This window comes from Rattus norvegicus, chromosome 12, assembly GCF_021556685.1.
Source record: "Rattus norvegicus strain SHRSP/BbbUtx chromosome 12, alternate assembly SHRSP_T2T, whole genome shotgun sequence".
NCBI lineage: Eukaryota > Metazoa > Chordata > Mammalia > Rodentia > Muridae > Rattus > Rattus norvegicus.
The window spans coordinates 20,843,378-20,868,015 of record NC_141545.1 but is presented as its reverse complement, the minus strand read 5'-3'; the positions used below and the strand labels follow the sequence as shown (position 1 = coordinate 20,868,015).

Below are 24,638 nucleotides of genomic sequence, written 5' to 3'. Positions count from 1 at the left end.
GTAGCAATGAAGGTGGGGTTTGAAGAAATGATCTGGAAATGGAATGTCAGGGCACCAGGCTAGCAGCATCTGGGGGAGACTTTGGATCCAAGTAAAACAGGACAAGGTGGGAAGCCGTGCACTCCTGCCCTACTATGAGACTGTCCTACTGTGAGAGGGAAGGTCAGCTGCCCTGTATTCAATACCAGTGTTCTCACATCTTTGCTTTAAGATTTAAAAATGTATGTGTGTATGTATATATATGTATTATGTGTGTATGTATGTGTATATGTATATGTGTCTGTATGTATGTGTGTCTGTATGTATGTGTGTATGTGTGCATGTGTACATATGTCTATATGTGTATATGTATGTGTGTATGTATGTATGTGTGTGTATGTATGCATGTGTACGTATGTCTGTATGTGTATATGTATGTATGTGTGTATGCATATATGTATGTGTATATGCATGCATGTATATATGTATGTGTATATGCATGCATGTATATATGTATGTGTATATGTATGTGTGTATGTATGTGTGTATGTATGTATATATGTATGTGTGTATGTACGTATGTGTGCATGTGTGTATGTATGTCTGTGTATGTATGTATGTATTCATTCATTCGTTTATTTATTTATTTAGGTTTTTTTTCTTTTTTCTTTTTTTTTTTTCCGGAGCTGGGGACCGAACCCAGGGCCTTGCGCTTGCTAGGCAAGCGCTCTACCACTGAGCTAAATCCCCAACCCTATTTAGGGTTTTTTTTTTTTTATTCATTTATTATATATAAGTACACTGTAGCTGTCTTCAGACACACCAGAGGAGGGCATCGGATCCCATTACAGATGGTTGTGAGCCACCATGTGGTTGCTGGGAATTGAACTCAGGACCTCTGGAAGAGCAGTCGGGGCTCTTAACCGCTGAGCCATCTCTCCAGCCCCCTATTTAGGTTTTTAAAGACAAGATTTCTCTGTGTTGGCCTGGTTGTCTTGGAACTCACTCTGTAGATCAGGCTGGCCTCAAACTCAGAGATCTGCCTGCCTCTGCCTCCCAAGTGCTGGGACTAAAGGCGTGCACCGCTAGGCCACAAGATTTGTCCACGTGCTCTTCACCTTTACTGATTTACTTTTTGAGACCGGGCTTCTCTGCAGCTGAGAACTGGCCGCCTTGGAACTCTGTCACCCAGACTGGCCTAGAACTCAGAGATGCACCTGACCTTTTTTTTTTTTTTTAAGATTAAAATTGTTTTGTGTGTATGAGTGTTTGCCTGTGTATATACACATGTACTATGTTCATGCCCTGGTACTTACAGAGGCTAGAAAAGGGTGTCAGCTTCCCTGGAACTGGAGTCACAGACAGTTGTGAGTCACCATGTAGGTGCTGAGTACTGAACTCAGATCCTCTGTAAGAGCAGCCAACGTTCTTAACCATTGAGCCACCCTGTTCCTCACCTCTCTCTCTCTCTCTCTCTCTCTCTCTCTCTCTCTCTCTCTCTCTCTCTCTCTCTCTCTTTCTCTCCTTCCTTCTTTCTTTTTCCCCAACAGAGTTTCATTATGTAGCCCAGGCTGGCTTTGAATTTACTGTGTAGACCAGTTTGGCACAAACTTACTTTATAGCTTAGAATGGCCTTAAACTCCCATCCTGTCTGCTTTAACACCCCACGGGCTGATTACAGGTGTGCCATTGTGGATGTGCACCGTCCTGCCTAGAAGTCCGTTTGCTTCTAAGAGGCCTGTCCACAGACACGTGTACTACCCCCTAGCTACTGCCTGCTGCGGGACATGCTGCTCTATGCCACACTCCATGGCTCTGTGAGAGACGCTCAAGGGACTGGTCGGCAGAGGTTCAGTTGAGCTGCATGTCCCCGTTTGTGCCCTCTGGTCTCACCAGGTCCCCAATGGGTTCTACTGGAGCACCCAGCTGGGCCTTCTCCCTAGGACACTGGCTTCATTCAGCATGGTCCTCAGAGCTTCAGCAGGGTCAGTGGGAGCCTCTTGGGCTTCTAGACCCTGGCAAACGGCACAGCCTCATGTTTCTATGCTGGCTGCTTAAACCAGACCCCAAGGGTGATTCATGTTAGGGGTAGGGAATAAATTCAGCAGCTCAGTTAAGTAGCTAAGTGTCCAGGGCCATTCTCCAAATGCTATACTCATGCTAGGCTGCTTCCTACAATGGGGACAGCATTGCAATAAGGCTGCTTAACACAGTGCTGGGGGCACTGGTTAATTAATTAATTTATTTTTATTTTTATTTTTATTTTTGTAGACAGGGTCTTACTATGCATTCTTGTCTGTCCTGGAACTTTATAGGTAGACCCAGCTAGCCTTGAATTCACAAAGATTTGCCTGCCCCGCAAGTGCTGGGATTAAAGGCCTATGCCACCAGGCCCATCTGGCCACATTTGACAGTACCACTGTCACCCTCTGTTCAGGACCAAGCCATCATTGTAAAGCAGAGTGGCTTCCCAGGCACTCTGAGCAGAGGCCATGATGTCATTCCCCAGAGGGACCTGGTCACTGACCGTCATTGGCAAGCTACTTCATGCTGAGTTCCACACTCAAGACTCCAGTGTCCCTTGCAAGCCTCATGGCATCCTTAACAAAATGTTCAGAAATATTCCTTCCCCCTAGTTGGATGTGGATATGTGACCCCAGCCATCAGGAAGTAGAGGCAAGAGGATAAGGAGTTTAAGGTCATCCTCAGCTACATAGCAAGTTGTGGCTAGCCTGGACTACATGGGACCCTGTTTACAAACACACACACACACACACACACACACACACATACACACACACACACACACACACACACACACACACACACACACCATACACTTCCTTGTTCTACATGTGAGGCATTTGTCTGAGGTCAAATAACATACAGAAGAGTCCAAATTCAGACTAGCCTGTGCCTGTCTGAAGCCACAGAGAAAAGACAGGTTGGGTTTGATGACTTTCAGTCCAGCTTGGGGAAGGCATGGGCGGTCAGGGCTGCACCCGACTGGGCGCCCAGTGGATGCAGCAGAAGGGGCTGCTGGTGGTCCAGACAGACGAGCCTGTGCATTGCTCACCAGCCCCAGGTGTTTCTCTTTGGACTCTTCTGTGGGCGGAGCTCACTCGCTGAACATCCCTTACTGGGCATTTCGGCCTTGTTTTCACAAGGCTCTGCCCCCTGTCCAGCTTCATGCCATGAAAAGAGGTCCTGATGATATCGTGGGATTCTAAGCCCCACACTCAATCTCTCAGTTCTTGCAGAAGCCTCGGGAATGGCTTGGTCCTCCCTCAGGAAATCCCTAAATTCTTGTTGTTTAATTATGATATATACTCTCACTTTATAGCCCCCCACTGTCCTGGAACTCGCTGTATAGACCAACCTGATCAAACACTCAGAGATCCCCCTGCCTCTGCCTCCCAAGGGCTGCTCCCTGTCTTCTCTGTTTTGCTGGTTCATTGTTTTTTTTTTTTTGTTTTTTTGTTTTTTTGTTTTTTTTTTCAAGAAAGGGTTCCTCTGGTGTAGCTCTGGCCGACCAGGAACTCACTATGTAACCAAGTTGGCTTTGAACTCACAAGAGCTCCGACTGCCTCTGTCTCCTGAGTCATTACTAAGCAACAGGTCCCCTGATCCAGACTGGGCTGTCTTCTAACTATCTGTCCTCCTGTCCGTCTGCAGGAAACCGTATACCGTGTGACCATCCAGCATTTAGTGGAAGGCGTCATCTCTGGATACAATGCAACAGTTTTTGCCTATGGCCCCTCAGGTACTGGGTTGGGCATTGTCTCTGGGAGGGTATGTGCAAGGTGTCAGCGGAGGTCCCCTGCCCCCTTTTAGAGATAAGGTCTCGGGTGCCCCAGGCTGGCCTTAAACTCACTATGTAGTCAAGGATGATCTTGAACTCCTGATCCTTCTGCCTCCACCTCCCACGTGCCAGGATTATGCTAAGTGTGTGCCGCCATGCCTAGTTTGTGCCATGATGGAGATGGAGCCCAGGGATTTGTGTATGCTAGGCAAGCATTCTACCAACCTGTTTGCATTCCATCCCACAAACACATACATTTATATATTTATATATTTTTGGTAGCACTGGGGATTGAACTCAAGGCCTCATGCACTCTAGCACTGAGCTACATCCCCAGCCTCCTTAGGGGCACCAGGGACCTATTCACTGGGCTTTGTCACCCACAGCTCTGAAAGGTTCCCAGTCACAAAAAAGAGTCCCAGAAATGAAATAGCTGCCTCAGACCACAGAGCCATCGGGGTGATTCAACCCCGCCTATGTTTTTCTGCTCAGGGCGGCCATGAACTCCTTTTCAGAGATTGTGAGTAAAACTCAATCAGTGTTTGCAAACAGGTGGCATGGCACAGGCTTGTCTCTCACCCTAATTCTTTGAGAAACTAAGGCAGGAAGCTCACGAGTTCTAGACCAGCCTGGGCTATATAATGAGGCTTTGTCTCAAAATAAAGAAGAAAGGAAAGGAAAGTGGGGGTGGGAGGGATATGGCTGAGAAATAAGTGCTTGCCTCATCCCTGGTCTACAGAGTGAAGCCAGTTCTCTTCTCCTTGGCTGGGGACAGGAGCCCTGTCTGTGTGTCACCTGTCAGTGATGTGCTAGGCTTAAGAGAAAGGATGAGCCCAAGCTCTCCTTGGAGGCAAACAGGGATGGACACACGAGATCACCTTATAGAGAGCACCCCTCAAAACCATGCAATGTGCCATGCCTCTAATTGCACAGCACATTTGAGTCCCGCCCTCCCGCAGGTGCTGGGAAGACTCACACCATGCTGGGCATGGATGCAGAGCCAGGCATCTATCTGCAGACCCTCACGGACCTCTTTCAGGCCATCGAGGAGACCCAGGACAACATGGAATATAGTGTGTCTATGTCTTACTTGGAGGTAAGCCAGCTCTCCTGCCTCAGTTGTATCAGCTGTAGAATGGGTACAACACCGATTGCCTGTGCAGAACTTATTTTCAGGGTGTGAGCTCAGGCAGCTCAGGCTCCCAGTTGGTTCTTTTAAGTATATTTTAGAGAGATGGAGAGATACCTTAGCAGTTAAGAGCTTTGGCTGCTTTTCCAGAGGACCTAGGTTCAATTCCCAGCACCCACATGGCAGCTCACAACCAGCTGTAACTCCAGTTCTAGGGGATCTACCTCTTCTGACTTCTGAAGGTACTGCATGCAAATGGTGCACACAAGTAGATGCTGGCAAAACACCCATACTAATAAAATAATTTTTAAACTATTTAAGCCAGGCATAATGCTGCATGCCTTTAATCCTAACTCTCAGAAGGCAGAGGCAGGAGGATCTCTGAGCCCAAGGCCTGGTCTACAGGGTGAGTTCCAGGGTGGCCAGGGCTGCACAGAAAAACCATGTCTCAAAAAAAAAAAAAAGTATGTGTGAGGGTGCATTTTGCCCTGCACTTGTGTCTGTGCACTGTATGTATGACAGATACCCACAGAGGCCAGAAGAGGGTGTTGGGTCCTTCGGAATGGTGTTACAGATTGTTACAATATACTATGTGGGTGAGGAATTAAACCCCTGTCTTTGACCCTGAGCCATCTCTCCAGCCCTTTCTTTATGATTCTTTGCTACTTCACCCTAACTCTTCTCTTCTGCTCAGATTTATAATGAAGTGATCCGGGACCTCCTGAATCCATCCTCTGGGTTTCTGGAGCTAAGGGAGGACTCTAGAGGCAGCATCCAGATTGCAGGCATCACAGAAGTATCCACCTCAAATGCTCAAGAGGTGAGGGCCCCAGCCCAGCCCACAAAGCCTCCTTGGTCAAGTGTACTGAACAGAGAACAGCAGGTGGGTCCAAGCTGAGCTGTGTATTAGCATCTGGGAGTGATCTGACATCTCAGGTCTCTGCAGTCAACTATGCCTCCTTGCTAATGAGCCAGGCAGACATCACCTATCGATGCCCTCAGCCTCCTTCTCAGCACAGGTCTCTAGGCAAGCATAGCCCACCTAAGCTGGTTGGCTTTACACCCACTGGCCCACCTGATGATTGTTCCTTTACAAGGGTGGGCAGCAAACTTCCCAGCCTTGTCTCCTCCCTCGCCTCTCCTTCCCCCTCCCCTCCCTCCCTCCCTCCCTCTCTTCTCCCTGTCCTTTTCTGTCTTTTTTTTTTTTTTTTTTTTTTGAGATAGGGTCCTTTTATGTAGTCCTGGCTGGCTTGGAACTTGCTATTAGAACAGGCTGGCCTCGAACTCCCCTCTGCCTCCAGAGGGATTAATGGAGTTTGCCATCACACGGCTTTGTTTTGAGACAAGGGTTTCTCTGTCCTGGAACTCACTCTGTAGACCAGGCTGGCTTTGAACTCAGAGATCCACCTGCCTCTGCCTCCCGAGTGCTGGAATTAAAGGTGTGCACCGCCACCAGGTACTTTCTTCCTTTTTTTTTTTTTCTTTTCTTTTTTTCAGAGCTGGGGATCGAACCCAGGGCCTTGTGCTTGCTAGGCAAGTGCTCTACCACTGAGCTAAATCCCCAACCCCTACTTTCTTCCTTTTTAAAGACAGGGTCTCATTGTGTAGCCCCGTCTAGACTAGAATTCAGTATGTAGACCAGGCTAGTTTTAAAGTTACAGAGCTGTGCCTGCCTGTGCCTCTCTAATGCTGAGATTTAAGCTGTACACCACTATGTCTAGCTTCCTCTTTTAAATTTTTTTATCTATTTATAGTGTGTGTGTATGTGTGTGTGTGTGTGTGTGTGTGTGCGCGCGCGCGCGCATGCATGTGTGTATGCATCAGCACACACATGGTGGTCGGAAGACAATTTCTTTAAAAAGATACATTTTTATTTTATGCGTATGGGTGTTTTCCCTGCGTGTATGTCTATGTGCCATGTGCATGACCTACCTACAGAGGCCAGAAGAGACCATTGGATCTCCTGTAACTGGGGCTATGATAGTTGTGAGCTGTCTCAGTTCCCAGAACTACCGGGATTGCAAACACACACCTCTCTGTGCAGTATGGATTCTGGGGGTCCACATTCAGCCCTGTACTGGCTGAGTTGTTTCTCCAGCCCTGGATTTTGTGTTTGTGATAAGATCTCACACTGTAGCCTACATCAGCCTGACATTCACTGCGTAGTCCAGGCTGGGCTTTTACTTAGAGCAATTCTCCTGCCTCAGCCTCTCTATGTTAGGATGGCAGAAAAACACTGCCGTAGCCTGGATGAGAGTGAGCGTCAGCCTCCCAATCTCCTGCCTCATGCACACTGTGCATCCCAGCCTGGGTCCCTACACAGCAGGCGCTCAACAGAGGCTCGCTGCTCCAGATCTGTGGCTGCTCCCCTGGCAGAGGGGTTCATGCTCACTGCTAACCCCAGTGCATTTACAACTGCCCGAAGCTGGACCTAAAAAGGATCAGGGGCTACTCTAGGCTCTGTGGAAAGGGGTGAGTTGGAGCTTGCCTAGCATGCATAAGTCCGTGGGTTCCAGTCCCTAGTACTGCATGAACTGGGACTCGTGGCACACATTTAAAAGCCCCGCATTCAGGAATGGGAAGCAGGAGTATCAGAAATTCAAGGTCATCCTCAGTTACATAGTGAGTTTGAGTTAGCCTGGATGATGTAAGAGTTTATCTTTAAAAGTGGTGGGGATAGGTATGTCGCATGCCTTTAATCCTAGCATTTAGGAGGCAGAGGCAGGCCATTCTCTGAGTTCAAGGGCAGCCTGGTCTAAAAAGTGAGTTCTAGGACAGGCAGGACTGCACAAGCAAACCTTGTCTTTAAAAAGACAGACAGACAGACAGACAGACAGACAGAAAGGAAGGAAGGAAGAAAGAAAGAAAAAAAAAGAAATAGGTAATTTGTTTATCATGTCTGTCGTCGGTAGGGAATCTCAATTCCACTAATTGATTAACCAAAAATTGAAAATTGGTTCTGTGAGTCCCAACCCCAGAGCCTCCCTTCCCTTTTCTTTCTTTCTTTCTTCCTTTTTTTTTTTTTTTTTTTTTTTTAGTATAGAATAGAGTTTATTCAGGGGATGGGAGGGGAGTTAAGAGGGGAGTAGGGGCGGGGGGGTGTCGAGAAGAGGAGTAAAAGAGTAGAGCACATGGAGGGGGGGAATGGGGAGAGAAGAGACAAAGGAGCAGGAGGGCAAGAGTTCCCTTCCCTTTTTTGGGGGTCTTTCCGGAATAAGCGTGTGGCTACTCTGGTCTGTGACTTGCCTTCTTCTCCCTCTGTCCTCAGATCATGCAGCTGCTCACCAAAGGCAACCGGCAGCGCACACAGGAGCCCACAGCTACCAACAAGACTTCGTCCCGCTCCCATGCCGTGCTGCAGGTCACTGTGCACCAGAGAAGTCGAGGCGGAGACCTGGCAGAGGAGGTGCGTCTCGGGAGGCTCTTCATGGTGGACCTGGCAGGCTCGGAGCGCGCCGCCCAGGTATAGCCTCTCTGAAGCGCACTCCGTTTCAGTTGCCGTTACTACCCCGTTCACTTGGGGTCTGTCATCCTCAGTCTGAGTGGGGCCTTGTCTGTCCTCATTCAGCCCAGCCATGCTTCAGCACCCAGAAGAGGTGGCTGAGCACTGAGGAAACCCTGCAAGCATTTAGTAAGGAGGGCAGGGAGCCAGCACCGTCAGAGGTCTCCTCTTGTGTCAGGAGCTCATTCTGTACCTACTGAAGGTGTCCCACTTCCTGCATGGGCTCATCCTGGGCCTTGGGTAGCCCCACATGTTGAGATGACATATGTAATCAAACAGCCATGCAGGGAGGCTGGGTCCCTACACAGCAGGCGCTTTCAGAGTCTGCAGAGGCTGTGGCAGGAGTCTTGGGGCTCAGCCAAGACTGTGGATAACAAACCTACTATGGGCAGGTAGGTGGGTACCCAGGGACCATAGCAGAAAGGTGGCATTGCTAGGGCCCCTTCCCACTTGTGGGTCTCTTGCTTTTGCTGCTATGCTTTTGGGATGCTCCCCTGTGGCCCAGGTATTCTTTCAGACCAGGGACCCAGAACAGGGTTGGGCTATAGACAGAGTTGATTTAGACCTTTTCAGACCCAGTGACGTTGCCCCCTGCCCCACCTAGTACACACACCAGGCAGTGAGGTGTGTAGTCTCCATAGCTCATAGCCCTTCACTGCCACGTTACAGCTTGGTACTGTGTTTGCTTTACTTGGATTCTGGTGTAGTGGCGTGCATCTGTCGTCCCAGCATTCGAGAGGTGGGAGGGCCGTGAGTTTCGGGCTGGCCTAGGTGACATAGCAAGACTCCATTTGAAAACGGAGAGACGAGCTAGGGATATAGCTCAGTTGGTTAGAACACGTACCTAGCACACACAAAGCCTTGGATTCCACCTTCAACACTGTATAGAACAAGAATGGTAGTGCATGTATATGATTCCAGCACTCCGGAGGCGGAAGCAGGAGAATCAGAAGTTCAAGACCATCCTCAACTACATTGAGCCATCAATATTAGATCCAATCTGAACTTTAAACCGGGGGGGGGGGGGGGCGGTCTGGCTGCCTTCTCCCTGCCTTGTGGTCTGTCTTCTGGTTTGCCTAGTAATCACGTCTCTTGTTCATTTCCTTATCCCTCTGGGCCCAGGCCTGCCCTTGGAGCACGAACTGCTAAAGCCAGCGTAGCCCGTTAGACCGTTCTACTTATGTCATGTATATAGGTGTTTTACCTGCATCTGTGTTCTTGCACCAGTAGCACGCCTGTGCTGTGGCAGCCAGAAGAGGCCGTCTGGTGCTCTGGAACTAGAATTGCAGATGGTTTTGAGCCACTGTGTGGACGCTGGGCTTAGATGTGTTTGCTGGCTCCTGTACACATTCTTCACCAGCTCCTGCCCTTGAGCACTCACTGGGGCTAGCTGCCTGCAGGTGTCCAGGCGCACGGCTCGCCGTGAAGGTGGTGATGTTCCAGAGCTTGCCTCCATCCCATGGGGCAGCAACCAACAAGCCTGGGCATGTGCGGAGGCAGGTGACTGCCTGTGAATTAGAGGAAATACTTGTGGCGGCATTGGGATGAGCAGGTGCCAGGGCTGTGGACTCTGAGAGAGCCGTCAGGGCGACCCCTAGGGTATATGGTAAGTGTCAGGGTTGGAGGCAAGGTACTTCCTAGACAAAACCCACTCGCACTTGTTATAAGCAGTGCGATCTGTTTATTCTAGTTGTTCGATCAGCTCTATAGCCCCCAAGAATGGTCGCTTAACACTGTACTAGCGTTGTTCTGTCAGGAAGTCTTCCCTTGGTTCTTAGGACTTAGGAGCTCAGTCTCAGGGTGGGCAGGGCCCTTTCCCACCACTCTGGATGTCAGTCCTCTCCCTGGGAAGGAGCTCAGTCCCTGCTCAGCCTGGCCTCTCCCTGCTCAGACTCAGAACCGGGGCAAGAGGATGAAGGAGGGTGCACACATCAACCGCTCGCTGCTGGCCCTGGGCAACTGCATCAACGCACTCAGCGAGAAGGGTGGGAGCCGTGCTCAATACGTGAACTTCCGTGACAGCAAGCTCACACGCCTGCTGAAGGTAAGACCCCCAACTGGGAGTTGGGAAGGGCTACCACAGCCGACAGTATCTTCCAGGAATTAACTGTCAGCACGGAGGCTCAGGGCCCTGAAGGCATTAGTCTGTAGAAGCTGTATGTGGCCACTGCCAGACTCCCTGTGACCCTTTTTTTTTTTTCTTTTTTTTCAGAGCTGGGGACCAAACCCAGGGCCTTGCGCTTGCTAGGCAAGTGCTCTACCACTGAGCTAAATCCCCAACCCCCCCCCCCCCCCGTGACCCTTTTGAGTACAGTCCATCCTCCCCTCATGTCCCTATAACGGGGAGATCACTATGTCCCAAGGCTGCCAATCCCGCCATGGGTAGCTGTGACCTGTGAAAAACGTTTTCTTTACGCCAAGCTGGCTGCTGCTGCAATAAACCAAGCAGTGAGCAGATGCCCCCACATCTGCTCTCTCGGTCTAACCTGTTCTCATCAAAACAGCAATTAGGGGGAAGCTGGAATAGATGTCACTTTATCCTGAGAGTCTCCTTCCCAGGCACTAACCCCATTCTGGTTCCCAGTATCAGCTGACCTTCCAGGATCTCTGGTGGTGCTGGGGGGAGGACTGGGGCCACGTGGCTCCCATGAACCCCATTCTGTGGTCCTCGCTGAGCAGGATGCCCTGGGAGGCAACAGTCGCACAGTGATGATCGCCCACATCAGCCCGGCCAGCACCAGCTTTGAGGAGTCAAGAACCACACTGCTCTATGCCTATAGGGCGAAGAACATCAAAACAAGGGTAAGTGAGTGGGAAGGGTGCTCCCACACGCGTTAAGAAAGACAGGTGTGGCGGGCGACATGCATCTCTGACACGTGTGCTGCTCAACTGAGACATTGAGAAACCCAACCTCAGAAGAAGGGCGTGAGCTGGGCCTCGTGGAGGCAGAGGCAAGTGGATCACTGTGCGTTCAAGGCTAAACTCATTAAGGAGATTCAGGGCAGCCAGGGGATACATGGTGACACCCTGCCTCAAGGCTAATTAATTAATGAACCAATTAAAATGTAAAAACAAGGTAGATGGAGCCTGAAGAATGGCACCAGAAGTTGGTTTCTGATCTCGATATGCATGAGAACATACATGTATACTCATGTGATCATGGATCTCTCCCTCACATACAATCAGTGAGAGTAATGGTTACCGCTGGGAATATTTCTTTAAAAAAAAAACTGATAAATTGGGGTTGGGGATTTAGCTCAGTGGTAGAGTGCTTGCCTAGGAAGCGCAAGGCCCTGGGTTCGGTCCCCAGCTCCGAAAAAAAGAACCAAAAAAAAAAACCTGATAAATTATTTTGAAATCTTTTATTATGTCAAGATTATGATGGCTTGTATATGCTTGTCCCAGGGAGTGGCACTATTAGAAGGTGTGGCCCTGTTTGAGTAGGCATGACCTTGTTGGAGTAGGCGTGACCTTGTTGGAGTAGGTGTGACCTTGTTGGAGTAGGTGTGTCTCTGTGGGTGTGAGCTTTAAGACCCTCATCCTAGCTGCTGGGAAGGCGCTATTCTGCTAGCAGCCTTCAGATGAGGATACAGAACTCTCTCCTGCACCATGCCTGCCTAGATGCTGCCATGTTCCCACCTTGATGATAATGGACTGACCCTCTGAACCTGTAAGCCAGCCCCAATGAAATGTTGTCCTTCTAAGACTTGCCTTGGTCATGGTGTCTGTTCACAGCAGTAAACCCCTAACTGAGACAAAGATATACATGGAATGGGGCTGGAGAGATGACTCAGTGGCTAAGAGCACTGGCTGTTCATCCAGAGGTCCTGAGTTTAATTCCCAGCATATATATATATATATATATATATATATATATATATATATATATGCGCAAATAGAGTGCACATATACATAAATAAACACATCTTTAAAAAGATATACATGGAACAAAACTTTCCACTTAGCAAATCCTTGATTCCTTTTCATTTAGCGTATACACGTATGTGTAAGTAAGCGTGTCACAGCAAGCATGTGGAAGTCAGAGAACAGCAGGAGGGAGTCAGCTCTTCTTCACCAGCAGTTCTGGGTCAACAGGCTTGGTGGCAATCAGCTTTACTCACCAAGCCATCCCCAGGGCCACCCAAATTCCATTTTAACCACCGCAAGTCCGCAGCATAGTAGCCTTGGTGTAACCATAGTGTGTGCCTATCAGTGCCCTTGCTCCCCAGTAGAACTTACACTGCTCATCACACACAAAACCCGCCTCCATTAAATACCGATTCCCCACCTCTCACCAGGCTGTGCCTCTACCACTTTGGGTCTTTTTTTTTTTTTTTTTTTTTTTTTCCCTTCTAAGAATCTGACTCCTCTGGAGGCTGCGTAGAGACCAACCACACAGGAGATTTCTTTTGTGTCTGGTTGGGTGCACTAATCCTTGTGTTCTCAAAGCTCCCCTGTGCCATAGCAGGTGTCAAGAATACCCTTCCCTGGGGTTGGGGATTTAGCTCAGTGGTAGAGCACTTGCCTAGCAAGCGCAAGGCCCCGGGTTCGGTCCCCAGCTCCAAAAAAAAAAAAAAAAAAAAAAAAAAAAAAAAGGCAAAAAAAAAAAAAAAAAAGAATACCCTTCCCTTTCTGAGGATGAATAGCGCTGACATGTGTCTGACCTGACCTTCCCCCTTCCCCACCATAGGCCACACACATCCCAGGACACTGGATCCCCCATTCCTGTGTTCTCATTTCATTTCTGTTGCTGCGATACAATACCCTGATACAAGCAATTTAGAGTAAAAGGGGGCTCATTTTGACTCAGGATTCCAAGTTATAGCCCGTTGTTGTGGGAAAATCAAGGCAAAGAGAGAAATAAATGCATGCATCCTCGCTCGCTTGCTATGCTCAGCTCAGTTTCTCCATTCTTTTTTTTTTTTTTCAAAAATATGGAACGCTTCACGAATTTGTGTGTCATCCTTGTGCAGGGGCCATGCTAATCTTCTCTGATTGTTCCAATTTTAGTATATGTGCTGCTGACGTGAGCACCAGTTTCTCCATTCTTATACAGTTCAGGACCACCCCTCCCCAGCTTAGGGAATGGTGCCGCCCACTCTGGATACCATCAATTAACTTAATTAAGACAGTCCCCCACAGACATGCCCATAGCCCAGTCCAGTGTACATAATCCCTCTTTGAGACTCTCTTCCCAGTTGACAAAGCTAATGACCCCTGGTAGTCTTGAAGTACCATGTCATCTCTCAAGTCTGTCCTTCAGGACACCTCTTGCCATGCCTGACCTTGGGCACTTGTCCTCACCATCAGGTCAAGCGCAACCTACTGAACGTCTCCTACCGCATCGCGCAGTACACTGATGTCATTTCTGACCTGCGCAGGGAAATCGAGCACCTCAAATCAAAGATTGAGAAGCAGGATAAGGAGAAGAAAAGTGACCCCAGCGTTCTGGATATCCAAGGTAAATGCAGGCCCAGGCCTGTTACTCTAGCAGGCCCCCATGGTTCAGTACCTCTCCTCCCTAGAGCTCCATGCCCAGCATCCAGGTTCCAAGAGCCCATTGCTTCTCTTGGCCCAGGGGCCTGGCCTTGGCTACTCTGATTATCTACATTCATGGTGACCGAGTGACCCTGCCAAGGACTTTGTTCTTATTTCCCTAGGATCCTCAAGCTGGCTTCAGTTACTTGGCTACAAGATATGGAAACTAAACTCTTTGTTGCTTTTGAGACAGGGCTTCACTGTGTAATCTTGGATGGTCCAGAATTCACTGTGCAGACCAGGCTGGCTTTGAATCCACAGACATCCTCCTGCTTCTGCCCTCTGAGTGCTGGAATTAAAAGTGTGTCCTCCACATCTGGCTCTCATTTTTTAATTGAGTTTAATTTTTTTTTAATTTATTTTATTCTGTCGGCATGTATGTCTGTGCCCCACATGTATGCAATACCCGAGGAGGCCAGCAGGGGGTGACAGATCCCTAGGACTGCAGTTGTGAGCCACCATGCCAGCGCTGGAAGTCAGACCTGGTTCCTCTGAAGAACAGCTGGAGATCTTAAATATTGAGACCTCTCTCCTGTCCTCAGACTACTCTTTTGAGGCAGGGTCTCATTCTAGACTTGGAATTTAGCACCTGGGCTATGCTGGCTGGCCAGAGTGCCTTAGAGATCCACATATCCTTGCCTCGCCCGTGTTCCAGCGCTAGGATTATAGAAAGGAACTACCATACCTGGCTTTATGTGGGTTCTAGGGACTGAATTCAGGTTATAGAGAACTTGAAACCAGCCGGGAAGGATTGACACACACACACACACACACACTCTCTCTCTATCTCTCTCAAAAAGAAAAAAGGAAAAAGATAAAACTTGCAAACAGACTCTGGGGACCTCTACGTGGAGCTGGGAGGTGACCCAGTCACTGTAAAGACATGGGGGCCTCTTAGGACCCTCAACCCTCACATAAAAGCCAGGCACAGCAAACCGGTCATGGCCACAACTTTAATTCTAGCACTTGAGAGGCAGAGGCAGGCAGACTTCTGTGTGTTTGGGGTGAGCCTGGTCTATAGAGTGAGTTCCAGGACAGCCAGAGCTACACTGAGAAACCTTGTTTCTTCATAAAACAAAACAAAACAAAACACTGGGTGTCTCTAACCCCAGCTCTGGGTAAGGAAAAGTCTGGAGGATTCCCGAGCTTGACAGCCATCTGGTCTGCAGCTGTTAAGCTGCAGGATCAGTGACAGACACTGTCTCAAATCAAGTTGGGGAGAGACTAGCAAAGACACCAGCATTGACCTCTGGCCTCCACAACATGGGCACATGTGACTGCATGCACACACACACACAGACCCACATCGACATGTACACAGACTAGACAGCCGTAACCCTCCACCCCCAAAGGACAAAGGCACCAAAGTCAAGTCCTTAGGCATAGCACACACACCACGTACACGTTCTTCGGTTTATGAAGATAAGTTTTGCCATGATTTATAAAGGACTTCTAACATCAATAAAAATAAGCGGGGCTGGGGATTTGGCTCAGTGGTAGAGCGCTTGCCTAGCAACCGCAAGGCCCTGGGTTCAGTCCCCAGCTCCGAAAAAAAGAAAAGAAAAGAATAAAAATAAGCAAGCAGAGGAATTAGCTCCATTTTCATTTTAGTCATTACGTGTGTGTGTGTGTGTGTGTGTGTGTGTGTGTGTGTGTGTAGGACAAGTTCAGGAATCAGTTCATTCCTTCCACCATGTGGCTTCTGGGAACTGAACTCAGGTTGGGAGGCTTGGCTGCAGGCACCTCTACCCACTGAGCCATCTTGTCAGTCAAACAGAATTCTTAGTGGTGCTAAGTACATGGGGAATCTCTAATACTTCAGGAGACTCGGATGTAAGCCGAAATAGTTTTCACTTCTTGGACTAACCAAAAGGCTAATGCTGGGGGATTTGAGATGTGCGTCAAGTGGGTAATATATCAGTTGGACAAAATGAAGGCTTTTCAAGAAGAAGTGAGACCATCACATACACCCATAGACTGTATTCCACTTACTTATCTGTGTATCACCCATCTAACTACTCATCTACATGCTTTTCTCCATCAATGTATCCATCCACCTACCCATACCTATCCATCCATACATTCACCATCATATATATCAATCATCTATTCATCTACTCATACAAACATTTATCCCCCTAGCTATCTTCACATCCATCCATCTGCCCAAATACACATTCATCTACCCACCCATCTCCCCATTCATTCATCCATCTGCCCACTTAGCCATCCATTGATCCATCCATCCATCTGTTCATCCATCTGTCTGTCCATCCATCCATCTATCTGTCCGTCCATCTATCTGTCCATCCATCCATCTACCCACCCATCCATCATCTACTCACCCATCTCCCCATTCATTCATCTCTCTGCCCACTTAGCCATCTATCCATCCATCTGTCCATCCATCCATCTGTCCATCCATCTGTCCATCCATCCGTCCATCTGTCATCTATCCATTCATCTGTCCATTCATCTATCCATCTGTCCATCGTCCATCATCTACCTACCCATCTCCCCATTCATTCATCCCTCTGACCACTTAACCATCCATCCATCAATGCATCCATCCACCCATCTACCCACCCATCCATCCATCCATCATCTACCCATCCATCTGTCCTCACAAAAGTCCATCCATTTATCCATCTATACACCAACAATTACTCACCTATCTATCCATCCACCCATCTCTACCTCCTCTCACCAAGACACCAACCCTTCCCCACCCTCCATCCATCCACCATGCCCATGGCCGCATGGCCCATTTTGGTGGGTGAGCATGGAGTTCATGCTTACATGACTGGCAGTGCTCCTAGTAGAGCCATGCCTCTCCCCACCTGCAGTCACAGTCCCCCAGGATGCAGAGGAGGACAGTCGTCTACAGATGAACAAGATCCGGGCGCAGCTTATCGGGGCTTTCAAGGAGCAGATGGAGATGCGGCGCAGCCTGGTGGAGCTGGAAAATACCAACATTGAGCTGCACATAGACATGTCTCGCCACCTCCTGACCATTGCAGAGTGAGTGTCCTGCTGCATAGCACATCCCGGAAGGGAAGCCAAGGAACAAAATGGGCACTGGTTGCTACCATCTGCAGGTCCCCAAGAAGGCAGGTCCCCTGTCTATTCCTCTCTTGTCATGAGCCAAGCATGAGACACTTCTCGCTCCCTAGGACCTCTTATGGCTGGAATCCGGAGCCAGCCGAGGGGCTCAGTAAATATTAACATGCTCTCTTTTCCACTGTCCACCTACCCACATGCTCTGAAGACAGAGTGACTCCGTGCAGGGAATAGCTGGGGTGCACCTGGAGGTAAAAGGGGCATCAGCAGTTATTAAATTGGGGCAGTGGTTGTTCCTCCGAAGTCCTGAAAAAACCTGGACACAGGCCATTTACTTATAGGTGACGTCAGATAGCACTGTCACTCAAACCCTGGTTTTCCTTCACCCTTTCTCTTGCTTCTCCCACAATTCCCCTCCTTCCTTTCTCTCCTACTCTTCTCTCTTCCCTTCCTCTTCCTCACCTCTTTTTTTTTTTTCTTTTCTTTTTTTTCGGAGCTGGGGACCGAACCCAGGGCCTTTCGCTTACTAGGCAAGCGCTCTTCCACTGTGCCAAATCCCCAACCCAAGATTTTTTTTTTTTTTTTTGGTTCTTTTTTTCGGAGCTGGGGACCGAACCCAGGGCCTTGTGCTTCCTAGGTAAGCGCTCTACCACTGAGCTAAATCCCCAGCCCCCCTTCCTCTTCCTTTCTCCTTCCCTTCACCCTCTTTGTTTGGAGCAAGGTCTTGCTATATAACTTAGGCTAGCCAGCCTCGAACTTGTGATCTTTCTGCTTCGGCCTCCTGAGCGCTGGGATGACAAGTGTTCATCACCACACTTTATCATCCTCCTCCTCATCTTTCTTCTCTCCTTTCAACTACACAGACAGCACAGTCCTTACACCAGAACGATTCTAAACTTCAACAATGCAATCACAGTGTCTTGTCCCTTTCTGGTCAGGCATCTCTCGCTGAGGCTTCCTCAATCTTCCTTTCCTGCTCATTTTCCGGGGATCTTGTTTAGGCTCAATGTGGTACCCTTGCTGGCGGACCCTAGCTACTCTCCTCCTAGTGTCCCTGGTCACACAGCTGTCCCCTGAGGACAGCAAGGATCCGAGAGACATGTTTGCCATGGTTGACTCCAGCAGGGAAATAAATATATGTGGGACAAATATAAGGAAACCAATTCCTCTCTTTCGTTATTTTGTGTCTGTGAGAAGGCTAGTAAGCCTGGAGCGCTCTGGACGTGAGATGTAGAACTCTCGGCTCCAGCACAGGTTCAATTGACCCCCGAAATCTGTGTCCTGGCTGCAGCTGGGAGAAGACCCTCCACCACGCAAACATGGACAAGAGTAAGAAGGACAAGGAGCCTGTAGATGCTGATGGAGAGGAAGTCGAGGCTTCTGAGCCCCCAGAGGTGGCTCTGGCCAGAGAGGAGGTGAATTTGCTCTTGGCTGAACAGCAGAAAACAGCAGCTCTCAAGGTGAGGAAGAAGGACGCAGTGCTCAGTCACGGGAACGGTGCGTATCTGAGCCAGGCAACTCTTTGAGAGTACCTGGACCCGGAGACCTCGCCCAGGGCTGAGACAAAGCTCAGATGGTAGAGGTTTGCTCAGCAAGCACAAGGTCCAGGGTTCCATCCCCAGCAACAGGTGTGACGCCAGACACCTGTAATCCCAGCACTCGGAAGCAGAGGCGGGAGGATCAGACGTCCAAGGTCATCCCTGGTCAGCCTGGATGCATGAGGCACTGTCTGGGTGGGCAAGAGCTGGTTCTTTATAAGAGCCGTTTATCCCCTAGCTGGCTAGCGCTTCAACTCAGCTTAGGAAACTTACAAAACTCTCTTTTGAGGAAGCTTTGGGGGAAGAGCAGTGGTGGCAGGAACTGGGTGGTTCCTTAGCTAAATGCTGGTGGGTGTGCCTTCAGAAAGCGGCGGAAGTGTCCAGCCATGTCAGATTGTTAAAAAGCTGGAGGTATTTAGTTCTCCTAAAGGCTATGCCACCAAAGCAGTGGCCCTTCACGTTGTCACACCTGCCCACAGCAGTCAGGCTCGTGTCACCTCACTCCTAATTAGTGATTAGATTTCAGACATTTTTTTTTTTTTTTGAGACAGGGTTTCTCTGTGTAGCCCTGGCTGTCCTGGGACTCACTCTGTAGACCAGGCTGGCCTCCAACTCACAGAGATCCACCTGCCTCTGCCTCCTGAGTGCCATGACTATACGTGTGTGCCACTACACCCAGCTCAGCACCTTTTAAGAACAAGGGAGATGCCTCCTGTCTGAGTCTGAAGTCTATCAAATGGACGAAATTCAGGGGAAATTCAGATATCAATGTGTGGTGGAGCCTGCAGTGGCAGTCGTGGCTCTCCGGAGCCTGCATAGGTAGCCTGTCATTCAACAAAGCAAACGATCGGTTAAGCAAAAACAAGGCTCTAAGTGTCTAGCTTGAGTCCGGGCCCTGGGACTTCAATGAGAACTGCTGTGTCCTGGGCCCTGAACTCATGATCTGAGGAGAAGAGACATCATCAGGGGAGCAACAGTCACTAGAACAGGTATAAGTGGGCAGAGGAGGGGAAACTCAGGAGGCCGTGGAGAGGGGAACGGAAGAGGGCTTCAGAGGAGTCCAGATAGTTGGGGAGGCCTGAGGGGAGGCTGGATGGAGGGCAGTTGGGGAGGACCTCAGGAGTTGTTAGATGTCAGGGGAGCAGGGAGGGCCAGAGGGAGGCCTGATGGAAGGGAGTTGGAGAGGACTTTAGGGAGGATGCTTGGAGAGGAGTTGGGAGGAAGAGGGTGGAATCAATCCCTGGTCATAAGAACAGTGGCAGAACACATCGGTCTCAGCTATTATCTGCCCATTCCTTGGGAACCAAAACTCTGGACATGCAAGGCAGCCTGAGCCCCATGTGACTGTCTGGGACCCTTGTGGAGTAAGTTGAGTGGTGTGATAGTTTCTTTGCTGAGTCACCCAAGCAGACTCCAGGATGAAGAGATAAAGGTTGCTGGGAAGGTGTCTTATCGGCACGGTCAGCATCTACATCAAGGACACGCACACACACACACATGCACACATGTACGCACTCATGCATGCATGCACTCACGCATGCACACATGCACGCACGCACGCACACACACACACACACACACACACACACACACACACACACCCTTGTGTGTACAGACACATACAGAAAAAAGCGTACATCCACAGCTATATACAGAGAGCCGGGGCCTCACCTGGTGGGTAGACAGGCCATGGGCAAGTCTCAAGGGCTCCCAGTTCATTTTCTCCAGGGTCAGGTCAGGAGGCCTGTGGTGGACAGGCTGAGCCTGAGCTCTCCCTAATTCCCTGCTTGAGAGAATCAGGACGTGGAGTGTGGCCCACAGCTTTGTGATATGGGACACTCTGGAGGCATGTCCCAGTGTGAGGTGGGTGGCTCTGTTTCCTGCAGTTGGAAAGGCGGTTTGCCACTTAACAGTTCCCAGTAGGAGGAATCTGCCATTCCACAGCTCACACGGCCCCACGCAGGAGTACTAGGGTGGTTTGGGAGCTAGGAGAGGGGAGTAGAAAAGGTGGCCAAGAGCCCCGTTGTGGTTTCTGCGGGAAGGAGCAGATGGGCTGTGTAGACAAGCTTATCATTAGCTGCATTTCTGAGGAGATATGAAGTGAACAGTTGGCCCCGAACCGGAGCAGCCCTAACAGCTCATGACTCACTCAGAGGCTGCCGATGAGGCTCAGTTGGGAGAGCTCTGGTCTAGTCAGCACCGTGCCCCAGGTTCCATCTCCAGCAGTGTGTAAACTACACTTTTGGTGGTGCACGCCTGTAATTCCAGCACTCTGGAGGCACGAGAACCAGAGGTTCGAGGCCATCCTCAGTTACATACTGAGTTTAAGGCCAGCCTAGGCTATGTGAGACTCCGGCTAAAAAGGAAGGGGTGGCAAGGAGAAAGACTCATCCGAGTTCAGTTCGAGGAGTGAAACGAGTTTATTCGGGGTTCCTCAAGGCGTGGTGTGCTCTCAGATGGCCACATTTTCTATAAAGTTGCCAGCACCGGGGCTGGGGATTTAGTTCAGTGGTAGAGCACTTACCTAGGAAGCGCAAGGCTCTGGGTTCGGTCCCCAGCTCCGAAAAAAAGAACCAGAAAAAAAAAAAGTTGCCAGCACCCTGCCTACCAAGCTCCTATTTTATTTTCTCTAGAAAATACTTATTTGTTTAAATGTTTATTTATACGTCTGGATGTATGTATGTGTGTTTGCGGGGGGGGGGGTACATATGCATGTTAAGTGCCAGTTTCTGAGGAGGCCAGAAGGGGGCGTCAGATCCCCTAGGGCTAGAGTTGCAGGCAGCTGTGAGTCAGCTGGTATGGGTACAGAAGATAGAACTCACATCTGTAAGGGCAGTATGTGCTTTTATACCTGCTGGCCCATCTGTCCAGTCTATAGGTTCAGACAGCACACTGCACAGCAAGCCAGCTCTGGAAGGTTCTATGCTTATATGTACTCTGTCCTTGCCCTTCCCCGGGATTCTGCTGGTCTAAGGAAAACACTGGCCAGCCACAGGAAGCATGGCTTATCTCACTGCAGGTTGTCACACAGAACAGCTAGACATCTGCTTGCTGCACGATGGACTACTCAGGCTAGGATTCAGAGTGCATTCATTGTTCTGTTTGGCACTGTGAGCTCTGGTGCTCCAGCGCTGCCCCGGGAGGCCTGACACTATTTCAGGGCAATTAGGGAGCTGAGTGGTCGCTGAGAGGCTCTACCCCTGAGGAGTGGGCTCTGCACAGATGGGTTTGCACTTGAAGAACAAGCTCTCGGTGAACTGTTCACTGCATCCAGAAACTGGCTTGGTCCCTCCAGGATCAGCAAGGTTCCATACATAGATAGGTTAAAACATCAGGATTTTGAAGGTAGAACATGTGGTTAGTTCTGGGGATGGAGCTAAGACACTTTTCTTGTTGCTGGATTAGAATGCCTGACCGTGCAACTTAAGGGTTTTCTCTTTGCTCACAGTCTAAGGGTGCACAGTCCATCATGGTGAGGAAGGCATGGCAGAAGGTGGGTGAGACAGCCAGTTACATTGTATCCACAGTCAGGAAGCAGAGAGAGATGAATGGTTGGGACTCAGCTCACTTTCTCTTTGTCATTCCGTACAGAACCCCTTGTAAGGTGGGTTTTCCCACCCCCAAATAACCTAATCAACATAATCCCTCATGAGCATGGCCAGAGGCTACCTAGTTTGTGTTGATGCTCACGCTTGCCTTCTAGGTAATTCTAGGTCCTGTCAAACAGACCTCATCAGTGTCTCATGAGGATGACTAACTGGTGTCAGTGATGGCCCTGAGCTCTCCTTATCTTCCACAGGCTGGGCTAGAGCAGCGCCTGGCCCATGCCAAGCAGAAGGCCTCACAGATGGAGAAGTTGCTGCCCAGGCAGGTGACCAGTGAGGACCAGCGGGAGGTCCTGCAGCTGCTGTGCAGGGCCCACGAGCTGGAGGTGGAGAACACGGAGCTTCAGGCGGACAACCTTTGCCGTAAGAACCTGCTATGCCAGAAGGATTTCGTGATCCAGCGCTATCACCAGCACCGGCTGCTGTGTGAAGAGGTCATCCAGGGGCAGCGACAGCTGATGCAGGGTGAGGCCAGCTTGGCGTGTAGGGAGGATCAAGCGATTCTGCGGTCTAGAGAGAGAAACCACAGGACGAGGGCTGGGGAAATGGCTCAGACAGCAAAGCGTTTATCATACAAGTGTGGGGACCAGAGTTCGAGCCCCAGAATTCATTAAAAAGTTGAATGTGGTGGCACATGCATGTAGTTGCATTGATGGCAGGTGGGCCGTGGGGACAGGTGGATCCTTGGAGCAACATGGCTGTCTAGCTTAGCCTACTTGGCAAAGTTCCAGGCTAATGGGAGCCCTTGTCTTAAACAAGGTGGATGGTGCCTGAGGAATGATCCCTGAGGTTGTCGTCTGACCACTACACACATGTAGGCATGCACACACACACACACAAACAGGAGATGGAAGGGTTAGGGACATAGCTCCTTGTTAGAGAGCATACCTAGCGACCTTAGAGCTCAGAGTTCAATTCCCAGCACAAAAGATGAACCAGAATCTGTCTGAAAACATAGGGCAGTCCCTAAGTCCCCAAGCATAAACCCCAGCTGCCCCAGGCTGCTTATTGTAGCCGACTCCCTGCACCCACTCAATCCCGCCCCCACCTCTTCTTTAATCTTCCCTTCCTTCCCAGGATGCCTTACTTAACTCAGGCTGTCTCCAGACTCCCCAACTTCAGCCTCCTCAGGGTCCAGCCCTGGACTTTTTATGTATTTCTTTATTTGTTTTGAGTCAGAGTCACACCATGTAGACCAGGTTGCCTGGGACTCACATATACTATTTTTATTTTATGTATGTGAGTACACTGTCGCTGTCTTCAGACACACCAGAAGAGGGCATCATATCCCATTACAGATGGTTGTGAGCCACCATGTGGTTGCTAGGAATTGAACTCAGGACCTCTGGAAGAGCAGCCAGTGCTCTTAACCACTGAGCCATCTCTCCAGTGTCCCTTCCTTCCTTCTTTCCTTCCTTCCTTCCTTCCTTCCTTCCTTCCTTCCTTCCTTCCTTCCTTCCCTTCCTTCCTTCCTTCTTTCCTCTCTCTCTCTCTCTCCCTTCCTTCCTTCCTCCCTCTCTCTCTCTCTTTCTTTCTTTCTTTCTTTCTTTCTTTCTTTCTTTCTTTCTTTCTTTCTTTCTTTCTTTCTTTCGGTTTCTTTGTATATCCCTGGCTGTCTGGAACTCACTCTGTAGACCAGGCTGGCCTCCAGCTCAGAGATCCCCCTGCCTCTCCTCCTGAGTTGGGATTAAAGCCATGCATCACCACTGCCTGGCCATATTGAGTCTTGCACACTACACCGTTTTGCAGTTCTTTTGGGTATAGGTCCAGAAGTTGGCCTTTTATTTTTAGCTGAAATTTTATTTATACTTTAGAATCATTATCAGTCTTTTCTGCCCCCTCCTTCCTTTCCTATTTTGGTGATGCTAGAAATAGAAACCAGGGCACCACCTGTGCCAGGGCATCACTGTGCCAGGCGGCATCACCTGTGCCAGGGCATCACACCTGTGCCAGGGGGCATCACCTGTGCCAGGGCGTCACCTGTGCCAGGGCATCACCTGTGTCAGGGCATCACCTGTGTCAGGGCATCACACCTGTGCCAGGAGGCATCTCTTGTGCCAGGGCATCACCTGTGTCAGGGTATCTCCTGTGCCGGGGGCATCACGTGTGCCAGGGCATTTCCCATGCCACTTGAGTGCTCTCCATGCATAGCCCAATACTGTTTTGTCATGACCGAAAGTGATATTTCAGCACAATAGAGAACAATTTTAAACTTCAGCTGAGGTGTGGCTGGCTCGGCGGTAGAGTGTTTGCTTAGCGTGTTTGTTCTGGACTTTCCAGGTGTAATGGAGCATGCACTTAATCCCAGTAGTCAGGAGGCAGAGGCCCACGGACCAAGGCCACCCTGATCTACATATCGAGTTTTGAACCAGTCAGGGTGGCACAGTGAGACTCTACTCACCCATTCCCCCAAAGACCCTGAACTCTATCTTTAATATTACACACACAAAAATATCACAATAAATTAAAACAGGGCTTGGGAGTT

General features: G+C 49.6%; 1 protein-coding gene and 1 non-coding gene across 2 annotated transcripts in view; one reads left to right on the top strand and one right to left on the bottom strand.

The window, feature by feature from the left end:
* The window catches only part of Kif19b (kinesin family member 19B), a 49,500-nt gene that overhangs the window by 10,333 nt on the left and 14,529 nt on the right, over positions 1-24,638 (top strand). Inside the window, exons 4-13 of the mRNA XM_087579662.1 lie at positions 3,655-3,742; positions 4,741-4,877; positions 5,605-5,730; positions 8,179-8,373; positions 10,304-10,456; positions 11,092-11,214; positions 13,723-13,873; positions 16,797-16,971; positions 18,302-18,470; positions 22,348-22,618. Of these exons, the coding sequence (XP_087435788.1) occupies positions 3,655-3,742; positions 4,741-4,877; positions 5,605-5,730; positions 8,179-8,373; positions 10,304-10,456; positions 11,092-11,214; positions 13,723-13,873; positions 16,797-16,971; positions 18,302-18,470; positions 22,348-22,618 (1,588 nt within the window). The remainder of the gene's footprint in view (positions 1-3,654; positions 3,743-4,740; positions 4,878-5,604; positions 5,731-8,178; positions 8,374-10,303; positions 10,457-11,091; positions 11,215-13,722; positions 13,874-16,796; positions 16,972-18,301; positions 18,471-22,347; positions 22,619-24,638) is intronic.
* Positions 13,341-13,446, bottom strand: LOC120096093 (U6 spliceosomal RNA). The gene has a single exon (XR_015634987.1). It is a non-coding gene; the product is annotated as a U6 spliceosomal RNA (small nuclear RNA).